Raw genomic sequence first — 15,910 nt, 5'->3', positions numbered from 1 at the left:
CGAGGTCTGTAGAGAAGGTAGTTGTGATTTTAAAGTTACGTCGAGTTCGCCGGAAACCGGCGAACTTCCCGGCCATTTTCCGGCCAACTCAGGGATTGTTAAGATGAATTGATTGCATGGTTGTGTTCCTGGTGTTGTGTAGATGTGATCTGGAGGTGGTGGTGGCCTGAGCATCCCTGGATCGTGTTCTCCGGCGAGACAGGGTGTTTTCCGGCGACCCCCCTAGAAAATTACAGTTTGGTACCTGAACTTTTGGGGACGATGCAGTTTGATCCCTGAAGTTTCCAGAGTTTGCAAATTTAGGATTCCTGTTTACAAATTATTTAAAAATCATATTTCCTATTTATTTTTATTATAAAAATTCGTTTTTAATTTCTGAAAATTTCAAAAATTATTATTTTAATTCCGAAAATTATTTTTAATTCAAAAATAAATCTGAATTAATTAGTTAATTAATTTCAGTTAATTTTTAATTGATTAATTGGTCAATTAATTCGAAAATTAATTGATTAATTAATTTAATTAATTATTAATTGATTTTAATTAATTATTTAATTAGATTTAATTATTTAATAATGATTTAAAAATTCCGAAAAATAATTTCAAACTTTAAAATATTAATCTAAATTATTTCCAAGGCTAGATAATTATTATAAAATTATTTTGAAGCTAGAATTGGCCAACCAAACCCTATTTATTTTTGCCGAAATTGATCCAACGACCCGTTTTAATTCAGAAAAATATTTTAAAAATCATTTTAAATACCTGAAAGCCTGTTTATGACCCGAGACTTATTTATAAATGATATATCATTGATTATGTGACGTGTTATGTGTTATATGTGACTTGTTGGTTGACTGTCGGTCTGTATATTCGATGTTTACTGGTTTATTGCGTAACTTTCAATCCGATAATCGGATTTGGGTAAAACGAAGGGTAAATAGGAGTATGTGTTGAATAGAATCATATGAGTTGAATATTGATAGATGCTTATGATATGTGAGCAGAAGAGGCAAGACGTAGGAAAGGGAAACAGGTAGTTGAGGAGTAAGACGATTATGATTGGAAGCGAGTGCAGTGTAGTAAGCTAATACCAGACAAGTGTTCTGAACTTTCTCGAGATATTGTTGTGATTGATATTCCTGTTTTATATTGCAAGTGCTTGGAAGCACTAAACCCTAAACTTTGATTCCAGTTATTGATCTTGAGCCGTAAACCTGATTCTTTTTAGACCATCAATTGTTGTATACCCAAATATGAACCTCAAATATACGTTACTACTCCACAAATATATACAAACTAAATATCAAACACTGAACCAGATTGCTTACACATTCAAACCATTGTATCTTATGCTTGAAAGACCAAATCCTTGAACCCTGAAACATTGATTCATTGTTATCCAATTCTTTCATTACCTAGCATCCAAACTTTGAAAATGCTCTTTTGATCCTTATGCAGATAAAAACCATTTCATTATTAAACGTCCAATGTTGTTAATGATTCTGTTTATTGTTTATTATTGCTTATTCTGTTATTATGGTAGAATTGGATTGTTTTTATAAAATTATGGACCAGATTCGTGGTCAGACCATATAATGGTCAAGTTAGGCCAATGTGTGCCTTGGATCCAGTAGTTAGAGCAGTGCTGCGTGCTTTGCTCGGGGTTAGTGCGTGACTGATCAGCAGCCTAACCTTGGTTTTTAACATGAAAATATAATATCCAATTCTATATCATAATCCATTGTTCACTTGATATCATAACCATGTTCACCTGATGATCATTATTCTCAGTTTTGTCATTGTGACTTGCCGATCTAGTTAGCTCATTTGTGCGATATTGTTTCTGTTCTTTTCCAGTTAAGAAAGAACCGGTTGGTACCGAGGATCCCCAGTTCAGTGCGAGAGCTAGGGGTTCAGGTTGATTGAGCTGAATTAGTAGGTTTCTTTTGGGATAATTTAAGTCTGTAAAAGTTTGTACTAATGTTTAGTACTCAGTTTTGAGTTGGAATATTTGGGATTTGAACGTTTTGTAATATAATAGTGTGTTTGGCTTGTATGCAAACTTTAACCTGTTGCGGTCCGTGGTGGTTGGTAAGTAGGGTCACTGCATATTATTATTATCTTTATTATTGTTATAAGCAGGTTATAAATAAGATGTGTGTGTGAACCCCAAACTTCTGACCCGGGTTTGGAGGACGCCACAATCCAGGTGTAAGATTTTTAGGTATCACTCACTAGTCACTAATCTCCACCATCAGCCAACAACGATGGAGCCCAAAACAACTCAGGTGGCCGAAACAACAACAAACGCATCAACAATTGCAAAATTCTCTCGGACCACAGCAGCAACAAACTGCTACTTATGGCCTACTCTGATTCCCCAGCTCATGATTGGTCAAGCCTTTATCAATACTATTCACAATATCCAACTCTTGATGTGCCACCTTACTTGTACCCTACAGCCTCTCCTCGGACCTGCACCAAGTGTACCTGCTTCTACTGCTCAGGCTTACCTAAATGCTGATCCACAGCAGTTAAGTCGAGGGCCAATGCTTGCTTAAAAATGTGAAAAACTGAATTTATGAAAGCAATGCATTCTGAGCTGTTTAATCAACTTGAAAGAATATCCCACAGACTCTGCTGATTAACATGAAATATATAATTCTGTTAGCAAATTCAAATTTTACTGCAAGTACACAGAGTTAGCTACACACTAAGGGCTCATTTGTTAAATCTGAACATCATTTTCTGAACCAGTCAAATTCTGAACAAATACAAAATCTGAATACTAATGAACAATGAACGACGTCATTTGGTAAACAAAATGTAAAATTATCTGAATGGTAAAATTTCAAGTTGATTAATATTTATTACGAGAAAAATGTATTTAGGAGAATTATATGAGTACACGGTGTATATTTAACGGTAAAACTCTAATTTTTTAATCATATAATTACAAAAATTACCCCTACATTCACATTAAAAATTCCCTTACTCACCTAGTACGTACTTAAAAGTATATAGCTATACTAATTCGATTATAAGAAAAAAAGATTGTATTTAATCTATATGCATGTATTTATAAAATTCAAAATAAAAATCCAAGTTACCGGCTTCAAAGCCTTATTTATTTTCAATTTATTATAATTATTCTTTTATGATTTCATTTTTTTTTTGCTATTTTTTATGATTCTAATTTACTTCATTGTTCAAAAATAAAATTTAATTCAGCTAATATAACGAACCTTCTCTTTGCAGATACTAATAATATTTTTATGCAAAATTGATAATATTTATTTGTGAATTGATATTAGGAGTATTTTTGTTTACAGAAGACATTTCTAAAATTTTTAATTATAATAAAATATAATTATATAAAATATGAATAAGTTACGTGGAGGAATTACTTTTTAAAGAAATTGTGTGCTAATGTTAGAGGGTACCAACTAGTTTCTGAACGACACAACCTAAATATTTTGAAGGGACTCGTCCAGCTACTTTTTATGTCGTCCAGATTAAAAAGAGTGTTGACAAATGATCTTAACCATGAAACAACGAGTCATCCAGTTCAAGCTGGTTCATTTCCTTGTTAACAAATGGACCCTAACTGTTTGTTATTGAAAAGTCTGTAGCAAGGAAAACTCGTAAGAGGGTATTGAAAAGCAATCAGTTACAACTTACAACAGAGAAAACTTCACCTCTTCTTTAAAATGTGAGCTACTTTAAACAGAAATAGAATTCTGAAATCCGGTATTCCTCCTTTTTTCTTGTAGCGAGCAATAAACTTGAATTGCCTGGAAAATCATTAGATATATAAAAATCAGTAGAGTTTGGTTGAAGCATTGAGCTAAATCCAATCTGTTCCCCAGTTGACATTACCTTTAAAACAAACGTATGTGAGGATCGAGAGAGTAAAAGAGGCAGCTGCCCGAACAACCACAATGAATGTGCTGTTAAGACAACACATATTTATAAATTTTTAAATAAACAAGAACCGACAGAGTAGAAAATAACATGTGGTAATTTTTAATTGAAATGGGCCCCCTTATTTACATAAGTAGCACCAATTAAAGTATTCCACCTCATTTGCTATGTCAATTTGTAACTTTTTTGTGAATAATTTTGTGCATGTACCACTACTTTTCTTCAAAAGCGTGGATAAATTTACATGACAATAGTGATTGGCGTTAAGGTTTAAAATGTGATTCCGGGAGATTATACATTGTTGGGAAATGCAACAATTGAATTTAGTATGATTATGTTTTATTGGGTAGTAAAAGTACAGTACAATAGTACAGTTGAAATATTTAGATATAGTCAGAAGAGTGAACTATCCAACAAGAACAAATCTAGAAGAGAACCAAATTGTTAAATTCCATATAACAAAAATCTAATCAAAATTAAACGAACCAAGTAACATTTTTTCCATGAGGAGGGATGACCTTGCAGATGCTTATGATGATAAGTTGTTCTTTGCAGTCTTGCAGATTTCCATCATGACATATCAAACAGCAACACTTGATGATCTAGTACAAGAATTCGAGCATGTACTTGTTGGAGAACTTGGATGAGTTAACCTAGTCATTTTAGATGGAAGCGAGGGAAGTGGAGCAACTCAACGCTTGAATTGCCTGTTTTACTGAAGAACGAAGCTCCTGATCAGAGGTGAGTGCACCACAGCCCGACAGTCATCAAGCATGTTCTTCCTGAGGCTATTTTTAAAAGCAACAATCCCAAAGCTATAAATATTTGTTCTTTTGCTGGTTTGCTTGTCATGACATACTCTGGTGCCATGTATCCCGTTGTCCCAGCTAGAAGAGTTGTTTTTATCTCCTTTCCATGGTCCACAAGTCTAGCTAAGCCGAAATCCCCAAGTTTAGCATTAAAATTTAAATCCAAGCATTATGTTACTTGTTTTAATATCCCTAAGCAAAACACATTGTTCCCATTCCTCATGTACATAAAGCAATGCTGATGCCAGTCCACAAGCAATGTTATACCTCAATTTCCATGTTAAGAACATATTGTCCTTGTAAAGATGAGAATCCAAACTACCATTTGGCATAAAATCGTAGACAAGTAAAAGTTCCTTTTATTCGTGATATTCCTGTGTCTTAATCGACTAATAATCTTTATTTCTGATGCGTACTCTTTTATTCCTTCTTTAGATCCCTTTGATATCCTTTTGACAGCAACATAAGAGTCCAAATGACTCGAGAAACCTTTATAAACACTTTCAAAACTCCCTTGTCCGACCTTCTCTGATTTGGCAAAGTTCTTTGTTGCCTCCGAAAATGTTTTGTACGAATACTTCTTTGGTCCAGTTTCATATTTATATCCATAAGAAAGCATCGAAACATCGTTTTCTTTGTTCTCAAGTGCTTCCCGCTTCTTCTTGGACTTGAACCAAAGAATGGCCAACCCAGTAACTATGTAAAGTACTTCTTACGCAATGCAACAATAGCAGGATTCTGTTCTTTCGATCCAAGCAAGTCCAGTAACATGGAGGTGGTAGATGCATCTGCTTTAAAGTAGAGCACGCATCTTATCAATGAGGGACCTGCTTCACTGTACGTCTTACAGTGAAAGCAACCGCGGATAAGTGTGTTGTAGGTAATATCACCTGGCAGGCAATCATTAATTTCCATTTCCACAAACAGTCCATTCGCTTCATCCATTAGCCCCTCTTGGCAAAACCCTTGGAACATCATTGTGTATGTCATGACATTAGGCCGCAAACTTTTAGAAGGAAGGTTGTGAAAAAGAGATCTTGCCCTCTCAAATTATCCATCCTTGCTTAATCCGTCAAGGAAAATACTGTAAATGCGTATATCATGTATAAAGCCAACGGATTCCATCATGTGGAAAAAGGACGGTGCTTCAACAACATAATGGTTCTGGCAAAGACCATGAAATATGATAATACATGTAACGTCATTTAGTTTGAGACCTTTGTTCAGCATCATCTTCTCCTTCAAAAATTTACGTGCTTCCAGATGTCTGCCCGTATGAATAAGACCTTGCAATATTGTACTATAAGTCTCAGTAGTTGGTGTCAAACATTAAAGGGGCATTCGTTCAAAGAGATCTATTGCCCTGTCCACTTTCAACTTCTTACAAAATCCACTAATCAATATATGATAGCTACGACTATCAGGCATTATCCCATTCCTCGTCATGGTTTCAAGTACTGCTGATGCTTCATCAACTTGTTCCTGTAAGCATATATATCCATGAGTGCACTATAAGTGATTACATTAGGATGGTGGCCTCTTTGAATCATCAACTCTTTCAAATATTCTGCATCTTTAAGCATTCCTTCTTTTCCATATGCATCAACCAATATACTAAAAGTATGCACATCATGACAGATGCTACTAATATCCTGTATAAGTAACCACATCAGGAAGAAAAATGTGCTTAATGATTGCAGCCAACAAAGAAAAGGCATGATCGACACGATTGAAATGACAAAAACAATTGATGGCAGTATTAAAGGTAAAAATATCAACAGGAATGTTTTTAACCCAGATATCCCTAAACACGGAGAATCCTACGCCATATTGTTTCATTTTGACCAGGGCAGCTAATAGCTGATTAAAGTCAATAACAATTAGGAAGAGATTTCAAGTGGAGCATTTTATCAAATAGAAAAAGAGCATCATCGAGCTTATCAAAACCAACCATGGATTTCTCGAGGAGTAAATGTCGAAGTTTCACATGAGCCGGATTAGATGAATAAGGAAAATGGGGTTTGGGTTTAGAGGGAATAGGATCACGATTAGTTGACAAGTGAGAATGTGAAGTAAAATCAGTGGCAAAAGGAGTGACCGAATGTTTCAATAATGGACGACTGACTCTACAATTCTTTTAAAAATCTTAAAAAATTAGAAATATAATGTACCTTGGCATTATCTCTCTTTGTTGAAACTATGGCAAGAACTCTTTACGCAAACTAAGAAGGGCAGGTTCCTGTTCTTTTGATTCAAGTAAGTCCATGAACATGGAAGCGGTAGATGCGTCTGATGAGAAGCCACGAGCACGCATTTCATGAATGAGTACGCCTGCTTCGTTGTACTTCTTATTATGAAAACAACCGCAGATAAGTGTGTTGTATGTGACATCATTAGGAAAGCAATCATTAGCTTCCATACTCACAAATAGTTCTTTCGCTTCATCGAATAACCTTGCATGACTGCTTGGATCATGACTGTGTATGTCCTGACATTAGGTCGCAAACCTTTTAAGGGAAGGTTGTTAAAAAGACTTCTGGCAGCTTCAAGATGTCCGTTTTTGCTTAATCCATCAATCAGAATAGTGTATACGTATGTCTCAGGAATTAACCCACGACTTTCCATTATTTGAAAAAACAATAGTGCTTCAGCAATGTAACCGTTCTGGCAAAGACCATGCAACATAATATCGCAAGTCACTTTATTTATGTTAAGACCTTGGCTTAACATCTTCTCCTAAAAAAACCTCCGTGCTTCCACATGTCTACCTGTGCGAAAAAACCCTTGCAATATAGTACTGTAAGTCTCAATAGTCGGTGTCAAACCTTCACTGGGCAATTGTTGAAAAAGATCTATTGCTCTGTCCACTTTCAACTTTTTGCAATAACCATTGATCAGGATATTATAGCTAAAAGTGTCGGGCTCTAATCTCCTTGTCTTCATGGTTTGGAGCACTGTTAATGCTTCATCAACTTCTCCCCGCAAGCAGTATCCATCCATGAGTGAATTGTAAGTGACTACATTAGGACAGTGGCCTCTTTGGATCATCAACTCAATCACATATTCTGCATCTTCAATCATTCCTTCTTTGCCATATGCATCAACCAATATATTAAATGTATGCACATCATGACTGATGTTGCTAGTATCCATCTCTCTTAACAATCCATTGACATCCTGCCATCTATTAAAGTCGCACATGCCTTTGATTAACGAGTTATAAGTTCTAACATTTGGCATTATACTTTTCTGAGTCATTTGACGGAGGAGAGCCAATGCTTGATCGACTAATCTAAATTTACATAAACAGTCAATGATTGTGGTATAAGTTACTGTATTAGGCTTGCAACCTTTCTTGTCCATATACTTGAACAACTTAACAGCCACAGAAGGATGACCTCTCTTGCAGAGACCGTCAATAATAGTGGTATAGGTGACAACATTGGGTTGAATAACTTGAAATCTGATGAGGTTGGTAAACAAAAGCTGAGCCTCCATGGGGTTATCCTGGGAAATAAGGCCCCTAATGAGAGTAGTATAAGTAACCACATCAGAAAGAAAACCGCGCTTGATGATTGCAGCCAACAAAGAGAAGGCATAATCAAGACGATTCAAATGACAAAAACAATTGATAGTAGTGTTAAGGGTAAAAATATCAACAGGAATGTTTTGAACGCAGATAATCCTAAACATGGAGACGGCTACGGCATATTGTTTCATTTTGACGAGGGCAGCTAATAGCTGATTAAAATTAATAACATTAGGCAGAGGTTTCAAGTGGAGCATTTGATCAAACAAAAAAAGAGCATCATCGAGCTTGTCGAAACCAACCTTTGATTTCTCGAGGAGTAAATGTGGAAGTTTGGCATGAGGTGGATTAGGAAAATGAGATTTGGGTTTAGAGGGAATAGAATTAGGATTAGTTGATAAGTGAGAATGTGAAGTAAAATCGTTTGCTAAAGGAGTGATGGAATATTTTAATAATGGACAACTGGCTCTACAAATCGAACAAGTGAAGGCCCTCTTCTTCAGCATCTTTTTATCGCTTTCTATCACTTTCCGACACCGTTCTCAATACCTCCTCAACCCCTCCTATGCTGTAAACCTGAATCGCTCTCTATCACACCACACCGTTCTCAACTTTCTTCAACTCCTCAACTCCTCCTACTATGTTGTAATGCGCTTTAACTCTGTATTCCAGAAACTTTTTTTGGAGATAAAAGAAAAGAAATGTAAAAAATATATTTCTTCAGCTTGTTCCCGAACAACTTTTATGAAAGAAAGGAAAAGAAAGTTACAGATTTGGGAAGAAATTTTCTTTATTTTTGTCTCCAAAATCTTCTTCTCACTTTTGGAAAGATTAGGAGAGAAAGGAAAATTGGTTATTTTCTATTCTTTTCTTTTCAACCCTAGATTCGGGAACACAACCTAACTGAATCTCGGCTGTTCAGAGATGAAAGATATCGGGACTTACGCCCTAAATGTCACTGTTTAAAGCTGTGCTCCCGAGGAGTTCAAATCAGGAGAGAAAAGAAAAGAACGGAAAAGAAATTTTTTTATTTTCCATCACAGTCGTGTTTTTTAAGGAGAGAAGAGAAAAGATTGAGAGAGAAAATTTTCAAAATTTTCCACCCAAAAGTTTCTTCCCCAAAAATGGGATGATTTGGGAAGAAACTCTCACATCCTTTTCAATATATTTCCCTCCAAATCAATGTTTTTAAAATTTTCTCTCATTTACAAGAAATAACTTGGGAACATCTTAAATAAATTTTTTGTTTCTCTTCTTTTCCTTTCTCTTCTCTTCCGTTCTCTTCTTTCATAAAAAACTTGGGAGCACAGCGTAAGGGATAACGATGGTCTTGGAAAATATGACTATAAATGTCAATTCAAAATTGAATGCACCTTTCCGTTTTTCTATTTAACCAAAAAACGGAGTTACATATTTCGTTTTCATTTTTTTTAAAAATACTGAAAATCCAATTTCAAAACTCAGTTTAGGAGAGACAGAACTCAGTTTCAAAACTGTTTTTTAGTTTTAGGCATGTTGGTTTGCGTTTTATTTTTTATTTTCAAAATGTCGGATAATATTATATTTTCAAGTTCAAAACTTTATTCTAACGGGTATTTTGTATCATATTTTATTTAGATTTATATTTATTTTAATATATTTAAAACTCAAATTAAAAATTGATTAACTCTAAAATATTAAAAACAATGAATAATTAGATTTTAGTTACTATGGTTTAGGCTTTTATCTTTTAATAATTTATTTTTAATATTTCTAAAACCCAAAAGGGGATTGTTGAATCTTAAAATATTAAAAATTATTAAATTAGACGTATTTTTTATTTAATTTTTTTATCGTAGGTAACCCGCAGCCGCTACCCTTCGGGTGCGCACTGGGTATACCCTACGAGCTCACTCAATAGCCTACAAACCACGTGAACCAAGGTAAACCGACAATTATTAAATACAAAAGGGGATTATTAAATTCTAAAATATTAAAAATTGTTGAATTAGGGCCCACGTTTGAATTTTAAAAAATTAATTTAAAATTTTATAGTTTTTGAAAGCCAATAAAAAATATAAAATATTAATTAACAATAATTGAAAATGTATTTTTAATTTATGTTTTATTATTAAAAACGTAATATCAAGTGTTGTTTAGGGTCTCCAAGCATGACTTGAAGTTATGTAAGAAATTAAAAAAAAAATGTTGAAAATATGAAACGAGAATGAGTTTTTATATTTAACAAAAATGTGAATCGAAACTGAGTTGGAGTGACAATTAGAGATAGTTTTTCGAAAAATGTCATTGAGGACCATTTAAATTTAAAAAAAATAATATTTGAGGCCTTTTTCCCTTTTTGGCCACCTCATAGGTCAGGTCAGATTTATTATAATAGGCAACCTCATAAGTCAGGTCAGACTTATAAATTATAATAGGCAACTTGCATCCTTTGTTATTATAATTTAAAAAATGTCAGTAATAACCACTCATTTTAATTTTTGGATTTTTTTATTAATTTTATTTTTAAAATATATATTTTTAAATATGAATATAATTTAAAATTCATAATTTAAAAATAATTATATCCAAATTTTATTTATTTTATGTAAAAAAAATATGAGTTATACATAAAATTAGTTTACTAAGCTGCGCTTTATAGCGGCCTTCTAAAATAATGTTCCGTTTTTTTGTATGTTTTATCAAATCTTAATCATTATGAATTTATGGATAATAAATCTAAGAAGTTTAAAAATTTGTTCTCTCGTTAAACATGTTTACTCCAAAAAGTCGCTCTCTCATTATTCACAAATCTAATATCATAAAATTATATTATTTATTAGTTAATAATCAATATAATTTTTTTTTTCTATTTAATAATATAAAATTTTGAGAAAACTACAATAATAAATTGAAATGACGCGCTACCTCACCGTCCTCATCTTCTCCTTCACATCAGTAAAATATTATGATTTAAAAAAATATTAAAATATTATAATTTAAAAAAATATTGAGTAAACATAGTTATAGATACTTGTCTTTTTTGTATTTCATTGGCTAGAAATTAAGCAAAAAAAATTGAAAAATATAATATAATAATTTTATATTAGGAGAAAGAGGATAAATGATATTAAAAAAAGATAATTATGACAATATCATGATAGTAAATTGATTTAAAAATAAAAGAGAAGTTATAGGAGAATATTACGATAATAATTTAATTTTATAAATCTTAATGAAAGATGTTGTAGAAAACTTAGCAGAATATTTCGAATGATAATAAATACTAGCGTAAATGCCCGTGCGAAGCACGAGCCTGTATATATATCGAAATATTATCTCGAGCGAACTTGCATCTATATAGAAATGACTTTTGAATATTGAAAAAATGTTTATTTTTATTTTATCTTATATATTATATTTGTTAGTATTTGTGCCCTATAGACAATACTATGATGTTTTAGTTTAGGACATTTAGATTATTAATGTTTATGTTCTATCAATTATTCCCTTTATAATTTATTAATTCTTAATTTACTGCGATATAAATGTTAGATTAATAAATGTTCTTGGAATATGATATGCAATTCTATATCTCTAAGTACGTGACTTAGAAATGAGATTATGAGAATAGTATCAATATTTCTAAAAGTCCCTAGTCGAGTATTATTATTAAGGGACAATAATAATGCATTAAGACTAGTGTGTTTGTTGACTGATGATCACATCTCATTGATCCTAGGTATAGTGATACTAAAATAAAAAAACATAGGCTGATGTATATGTACATGGTGCTGGACAGACCCGATGTGAGATTCTACATGTCTGTTGTGTCATAAGTAATTCTCACAGTGATAATGATATAGTGGTTCTTAGACCTGAAGTCATTATATTTCTATACGAGAATTAATATACATTGATTTCATTAAAAGTTATCCTTGATCGGGTAATGATAAAAGTGGACATTGGGTATATTTTGAATCGTATGAGAAATATGAATGATCTAGATGGGATTTAACCCTCCGATTTTAGGAGTGATATTATTGGCCTCTTGTGTGAGCTAGACTATGAAATCCGTGGACACGCTCAAATATTGATTTGATATGATAGTCTACTCATTGATCAAGAAAACTTGGATTAAACTATGATGAGGATGACACATTACATGCCTCTAGTTTAATCTATAATATTTATTTAAAGGAATTATATTACATTGTACATTATTCAGGAAAGGTTTAATCGATCACCGATTCAATTACTATTACTTGGTTAGCAATGATGTATTGTTAGTCGCAAAACACGCGCTAATAATTCACGCAATTATACGTGTTCGCAAGTAATATAGAATAATTTCTAGTTCGTTCCCACAGAGACTCAGACTAATTATGCTCAATTAACACTTACTCACCAATGTATGATTACTTCTCAATGTCAAGACAATAGCACGTAGATTTGATTAACTAATTATTAACTATAATTAACTACGAGAATTAAACACTTAATTGACACTTGAATTAACAATGTTAAACACACATGAGATCATAACTTCATTACTACTTCCTTTAATAGCTATTGTTATTACCTTTAGCATGTAACAGTGATGATATTAATCGAACAACACGAAACTGATAAAAGACAACTTTCGTTGTACTAATACCATTCTACCAAACATCCACAATTAAGATAGAAGTTGAATAGGCATCAATTATATTAAGACCCTATATGTCTACAGAATTCGATAACATAATGATTTAAGCACAAGTTATTCCTTATGATTACACAGGGCAAGTAAAACGGTTAGAGTTACCCACTAATCATGCATACACATACATGAACCTATGCTAGCATGGTAAGTTCTAAACCTCAAGATCCACTGTCGCTTCATAAGAGATTAACACCCTATCTTATATGTTCGTGACGCACATAAGACGAATAAGCACAACCTATACTAGATATCATACAATCATCACACACTAAGGTATTAAACAGCTAACTAAAGAATTCCATAGTAAATCCGTTACGACCCCATGATCACGATTAGCCCATGATAGAACTCATCGTCACCATGGGTTCATATGAAAATATAATAATAACACACAAGATAAACTAATAAAACTACTTATATAAAACCAGAGTACGTCACAAGAGTAATAAGTTTCAAAGTAAAGAAAACTAGCATCTACTGATACAATGATTAAAAGAATCACAAGAAACTATGGTTCCTCTTCTTCGTTGTGATGAGCTAAAACGGTCTTCTTCCTTCTCTCCTTGCTCCTTGATTGATACCATGACACACCGTGAAACGTCTCTGAAAACTACTTATATAGAAGCCCCACAAGTCCCAACTATCTCAGAAGTCGGAAGTCCAGCGGAAATAGAACTCTAAAAATCAGGATTTTAATTCACGACCCTGAGCGGCCGCCCAGCAATCCTGAGCCGATGCCCAGCTTCCTGAGCGGCCGCCCAGCCAGGCTGAGCGGGCGCCCAACACCTCACTGGAAAAATTATTAATTTGCTCCTGTTTTCTGCTGCGTTCTACTCCTAACTTCCCACTTACAATGCCAAGCACTCCCCTAGGCTTATTCTTGATGAAATCCCCCCTGAAACGCAAGTTATACCCTGAAATGCACAAACACTAGAAAACGCATCAAATACACAAAATACTTGATTTCAAGACATCAATTCAAGCCATTATAAGACGTTCTAAGTGGTATAAAATACCACTTATCAGACCCCCAAACTTAAATCGATGATTGTCCTCAAGCGTCACAGACTCAAAAACAAAACAAAAATATGCATGAATGCAATCTATATGAAATGCAGCGATCCCCCATACAATGACTGAACCAACCAACTCATGACATCTCAACAAATGCAATTAGGCGAATAAAGATCAATCAAATCATGCAAACTAACATACAAACGGAAACGTGGTGTGTGCGGATGCTTAACAGATATGCTTCGAAACTAGATCAATTATCATAACTCGACTATCCTCAAGGCAATCACATGATTATACGAAGAATAAATTATAGGCACAAAATGACTTGAACATTTCACGATTACTGGAGCTTATTACGGAATCATGCTTTTATTTATACAACAACAAATATTTATTTGACCGTGCAATGAGTGAGGTCCACAAAAGACTTATGCAATGTCATCCATTTAGCGAGCGTTAGGTTAGCGGATCCCAGACTATAAAAGCCTTAGGTCACTAGGCACAAAGTCCCCTAAGAACTTAATAACTCGAATACCAAAGAGCCCACTCATGATCAATTATGCATTAATTCTTTATTTTTTTCTCTTTTTTTGTCTCTTTTTTTTCCATTTTTTTCTATTTTTTTTCAAATTTCTGAGCAAGTGCGTTTCGCTCAATCTTGCTCAACCCTAGACTACTCGCATAAAAATATGAGCCGGCTACTAGCCATTTGACGCCTAACCACAATTAGCAATGAATTCCAATTTTTACTCCAATTTTTTTCTTTTCATGCCTTTAATCATTAAGAGCCTATCATAAATTCTAAGCATAATCAATAGATTAACCTCAAAAACCATCAAATCATGACAACAATCTAGTCCTTAAGCATACTCTAAGACTTAGTGAAATTACAGGTGTTTCTAGCATGCATGTCAACCTACAAGACTCAACATCACTCTAACGCTATCACTACACTCATATCAATATCACAAATCAATCGGTAAAGCAACGCAAAAGGGATCATGGTATATGCATGAGCTAAATGACATGATAAATAAAGCTATAAAATAAAATAAAAAAACTATATAGCAAAAATATGCAATTATATGAACTAACTATCATGAATATGCAACTACATGACACACACACACACAAATATTCCTTAACTACCACCCCCAATCTTAAAATCTTCACTGTCTCTAGTGAAGGTAGTAGAAAGGAACTCAGGGTATACCTACTCGGAGAAATCATCATCATCACCCTAGGAGGGTGGAGTATTAGGAGGCGGATAAGCGGAGTCCTCACCAAAAACGGGCCACTGGATGTCAGCTCCAAGGCCTCTGAAAGCAGTCCCAAGTGCAAGGGTGAGCTCCTGAGCAAACCTACTCCGCGTTTCATACATCGCATCCATCCTCCTCGACAACCTCCTATACTAGGCATCAGCCATCCCAGCACCCTCCTGAGCTCTAGAAGAACCTGCCTCATCACGAACCGGCCTAGCCATGGTAGCACCAGCTGCTGGAGGTCCTCTAGGAAGATGATAACCCAACCCATGCTCCTTGGGCTCTCCACCCGTTCACTCCTGCATCGCATTCAGAGTCGCTGAATCAATAGGAGCGGCCGACATCTGCAACTGCTCATGAGAAGGCCAATGAACTCCCACTGCTCGGCATAGCTTCGTGACAGTAGATGCATAAGGGATGTTCATGTGCTTCGCTCCCCTCAAAAACTTCAAAATCCCTTGGTAGATAAACTCATCAAGGTCCACATAATACTCCTCATTCAAAATACCCCATAACAACTATGCTCGCTCAACTATAATCTCATGTGCATGTGAAGTAGGCAGAATATTAGCACAAATAAAGGTATTCCATGCACGGGCATACCTATTCATCGCAATCTCCGGAAAAGAACGATACTCATTAGTTCCAGTCTTGAACTTCCACACCGTGCCTGGCCGACAGA

General features: G+C 34.3%; 1 protein-coding gene across 3 annotated transcripts; it reads right to left on the bottom strand.

Annotated features, from left to right (window-relative positions):
• Positions 1–2,088: 2,088 nt before the first annotated feature.
• On the bottom strand, positions 2,089–8,896 carry LOC141666074 (uncharacterized). 3 transcript variants are annotated; one of them, XM_074472067.1, is made up of 5 exons: positions 6,908–8,896; positions 4,446–6,388; positions 3,883–3,953; positions 3,685–3,797; positions 2,089–2,643 (listed from the first exon to the last, which is right to left on the bottom strand). In XM_074472067.1, exon 1 carries the CDS (start codon positions 8,769–8,771, stop codon positions 7,473–7,475), a length of 1,299 nt encoding a protein of 432 aa, XP_074328168.1. In that variant the 5' UTR covers positions 8,772–8,896; the 3' UTR covers positions 2,089–2,643; positions 3,685–3,797; positions 3,883–3,953; positions 4,446–6,388; positions 6,908–7,472. The 3 variants fall into 3 exon arrangements, with proteins under 3 accessions (XP_074328168.1, XP_074328159.1, XP_074328164.1); XM_074472058.1 differs by having other exon boundaries at positions 3,702–3,797; XM_074472063.1 differs by having other exon boundaries at positions 2,089–2,640; positions 3,702–3,797.
• Between the last annotated feature and the right edge of the window lie 7,014 nt (positions 8,897–15,910).

The sequence above is a fragment of the Apium graveolens genome, chromosome 1 (assembly GCF_009905375.1).
Source record: "Apium graveolens cultivar Ventura chromosome 1, ASM990537v1, whole genome shotgun sequence".
In the NCBI taxonomy this organism is placed as follows: domain Eukaryota; kingdom Viridiplantae; phylum Streptophyta; class Magnoliopsida; order Apiales; family Apiaceae; genus Apium; species Apium graveolens.
This window is presented reverse-complemented; position numbering and strand designations above follow the sequence as displayed.

Bases quoted from the DNA above. Each gene is read 5' to 3' on its own strand.
- LOC141666074 (XM_074472067.1), bottom strand. From the start codon at position 8,771: ATGCTGAAGAAGAGGGCCTTCACTTGTTCGATTTGTAGAGCCAGTTGT.